General features: G+C 38.1%; 1 protein-coding gene across 1 annotated transcript; it reads right to left on the reverse strand.

Annotated features, from left to right (window-relative positions):
• Positions 1-1,074: 1,074 nt before the first annotated feature.
• Gm20822 (predicted gene, 20822) lies at positions 1,075-1,761 on the reverse strand. Its single transcript, NM_001199331.1, has one exon. It carries the CDS (start codon positions 1,759-1,761, stop codon positions 1,075-1,077), a length of 687 nt encoding a protein of 228 aa, NP_001186260.1.
• Positions 1,762-4,039: the final 2,278 nt, after the last annotated feature.

A 4,039-nucleotide genomic window follows, 5' to 3' on the forward strand; every position in this document is an offset into this window, starting at 1 on the left:
TTTTGCAATTAACTGCTGGCACTATCTCACACTAGACCATATTTCTTAATGCAGACTTGGTGTGGGTAAGTACCAGAAATGCAGAAAATTTCTATTCTGCCTGGGTCTCCTGCTTCACATTTTGTGAACTTCATCTTAGAATTCATTTGTCCCTCAGTGTCTTCTACTCCTTTGTGTGTCCTTTATTGTTTTTAAAGGTCACCATCAATTTAATCTTTCTTAACTTTAACCTGGTCTCTTTTCTTCATGTTAATATTGGATTTCTTAAAAAGATATCGTAATGGGAATAGAGAGATGACCATGTTGTCAAGAGCACTATTGTACCACAAAAAAAAAAAAAACTGGATTTGTTTTCTTGAATTCATATCCAATGGTTAACAATCACCTTTAATGCCAACTCCATGGGATCTGACAACTCATGTCTCTGTGGTAACCTATACTCTCAAGCTCATGCTCTACTCCCAACCATATAAATAAAGATAATAAATCTTAAAATAAGAGACAAGTTTCATTTGGTTTCATTATTCAAATGAAACCTTATTTTGTCTGATTTCTGAGTCTCTTTGGATAAGTTTTCTGGGTTGCACTTTGTGTAACAAGGCCACATTCCTTTTATCTATCACTCTTTCCCCATCTTGTTGTTTCTCCCTCAGACTTCATACCAGAGATTCTATCTATGTCCTGTATTTCTCTGCTTCTTACTAAAAATCCATCTTTTGCTGCCATCCCTGCTCCTCTAAGTCAGATCTCCAATTCCTTGCTCACTATGCAGACCACAGAAGCTAAGTCCTGTCCATTTTAGCCTGTGTGATATTAGATGTATGCACTGTTCACAGCCTGAGTTGCAACTTTCATCTTCCTTTGATGTTCTTTCCACCATAGTCCATCTCTTCCAACAAAGTGTTCACTAAAAGCATGTCATGTCACACGTACTAATTTTTAGAACAAAACAAATTTTATTGACAAAGATACTGAGGTTGTCAAAGACCCATAGGTACCCAACACAGGAAAACAAACATTTTTTTTTCAATCCTATAAGTTTACATTTCTGTACTTTGTGATTTTTTTTTCAATTTATGTGATATTTGACACCAGAGTATAGACATAGATATGGAGGTCACCAAGAAATTTGATAAAGTACACAGTAGGATTTGCTAGAGCTTTGTAAACAACCTTTCCGAACTTTTTGCATCCATCATCTCTGGTGTACTGCACACAGGTACCTATTAAGAAGTCATTGTCATCACCTGATCTCGCCTCAGCCAGAAAGGTCTCTGGAATGATGTGGAGGTTACCTACCTTGTAGTCATCCAGGAGCTGATAGTGGTAGAGGACCGGATCCTTCTTGTAGGAAATGTAAAAAAAAAAATCCTGTAAGAATGGCACCTGGGCTAGCACCATTCCACTCCAGTTGTCCTCAGAGCCATCTTTCCCGTCAAATTTGTGTTGTACCTCTCTGCCAACCAGGGCGCTGGCAAGGTGGACATCCCTCACCTGAAGAAAAACTACTTTGTGAGGCAAGACCTTAAGATTTAAAATCCTCTCATCGCTGTGGACCTCCTGTCCGTAGACACTGTCAATTCCTTCATACTTCACCAAATAAAGAGAAGGGTTTGTTGTCAGTTGACCTAGAATGATGGCCTTCCAATGGGTGACAGGCTCATTACCTTCCTTCCACCCGTGAGAAATTCTGCAGCCAACAATATTCCCCAGGGCGTGTGAAGAAGGCTTCCTCCTACTCTTCTTCTTGAGTGATGTCATGCTCAGACTCTTCAGAGGTATTGTCTTCTACCTGGCTGTAGACCTGTTGTGGTAGATCACACTGTCTTGGGGCTTCCATTCCCTTCAAATATCATACTTGCTTATTGCCTGGGACTGAAGATCTTGCCAGTTTAAACCAGACACAATGCTGTTGCCTCTGTCATATATATGAGTTCCTGATGGGCAATGGTTATGGGTTTGGAGTGAATGCTGGACCAAGACTCTTCTCTAAGAGAACTTCTGAGCAGGTGAAGAAGACTATGCTAAACAGTTTTGAGCTCCTAAAATTAATTTTATAAAAATAAGAAGTTAATAAGTCAGCCATGGTGGTACACGCATTTAATCCCAGAACTCAGAAGGCAATGACAGGCCGATATCTAATTTAGAGACCAGCCTGGCCTACAAAGTGAGTTCCAGGGCAATCAGTGCTATATAGAGGAACCCTGTCTCAACAACAACAACAACAACAACAACAACAACAACAACAAGTAAAAGAAAACAAACAAAAATCAAACAAAAAACAAACAAAACAGAAATACAAACAAAAAAATAACAAAACAAACAATCAAATGGAGAAGTTAATAAAAAGTGGTGGTGACCCATAACTTTAATCATAGTACTCAAGAGGCAGAGCAAGGCAGACGTTAGTGAGATAAAGGCTAGTCTCTTCTACACAGTGAGTTTCCTGACAGCCAAATCTAAACATACAGAAACTCAAATAAAATTAACCAAGCAAGCAAACAAACAAACAAAGAAAGAAAGAAACAAGGGAAACAAGGAAATAAAAATAGTGTAATTAACATGTATTCTCTAGAGCTCAGAATAACATACTCAGATTAACATTTATTTCTTCTTCCCTGAGTTAATTTGCCTCTGATGAGGATCCTCTCCTTGAATTTTTATGTCAATTTAGGTGGTGCTATCACTATTACCCCCAATGATCAAGAAGAAGAGAAAAAAAAAGGGCCAGAGGGGTCACCATGACTCTCTTGTACGTGTAAGGTCTGAGCTAAGTGCCTGCATTCACAAATATCTTCCCAGGGACACAGCACACCACTGTCCTTCTTTATTGTTTCTCCTGACCCAGCTTCAGAATTATTTGATGAAGCCATTGCATTACTGAACACAAGAACAACTCAACAAGTCAAGGCAATATCAGCCATTTAGAACTAATATCTTCTAACGTGCACATGGACAAAGAGGAGCTTTGGCATTTTAGTGGAATTGTGATCTAGATATTGTTACCAAGGATAATAAATTCAGGACATAAACTAACCTAGACCATTCATCTCCCTAGCTAATAAACATGGGGAAAGAAGAATGTACAGTAACTCACTGTAGGAGAGAAAATTTTTAACTTTCTGTAGCTATGAGGGTCCAAATTACTTCATAAATGTACTTACCCATAGAAAAATAACCTAGTCGTCAAGATTCTGTCTCCTGATACAGACCAGGCACCAAAAGCCTGTGGGAAAAAATGACCTGCTTTGACACACCACTGTGAAGATAGTGAACTCACCTTCAATGGATTCTAGCGCCTCCAAGTGGAATAGATGTGCAACCTCCAGCCAGTGCTCTGTGACATCACCCTAGTTAAGCTTACATCATAGAACACCTCTCAGGCTGGTTCCTTCCCTAATTACACTCAGAAACGTTCAGCATCTCGACTTTACCTTTTCATATGGCCTCCTAGAAATAATAAATAAAATCAAAACATAAAAGGCCTGATGATCTGAGTAATATTCTGCCAAAGAATTTCACCCTTGCATTGTTTTTATTGTTTGGTTGTTGAATTTTTATTTGTTTGGTTTGTGTTTTGTTTTGTTTCATTTTTGTTTTTATTTTCATTCTGAGAAAGTCTTCGGTTTCTGACTTGACATCATCCATGGTGGTTATTTTTCATGTTCCAGCCTTTCCCTTAGTTATCTTTAAGCTGTGCTTCTTATCATAAATATTGCCAGACTCTTTGAGGCAGCACACTGGATAGCACACCAATTTTCACTTTATGAAAACCCACACTTGGAAGAGGACTATTTTTATGCAAACAAAGCTGGAATTTGACAGGGTTAAATGACATATATTGAAACCAATAGCAATCATGAATTATGGATTCTTTGGAAAGTAAGAGGACAACATAGATCTTGGGCATGCCAACAAATTTGTGATAAAATAAAAAAAAACTGATATCTCCCAGTCATATTTTAAAGGTTTTTAAAATTTAGCAGCACTTCTGATTATAAGGAATTTCATAGATTAAATGCAGTAAAACAGGATGAAA

This window comes from Mus musculus, chromosome Y (assembly GCF_000001635.26).
Source record: "Mus musculus strain C57BL/6J chromosome Y, GRCm38.p6 C57BL/6J".
Taxonomy (NCBI): Eukaryota; Metazoa; Chordata; class Mammalia; order Rodentia; family Muridae; genus Mus; species Mus musculus.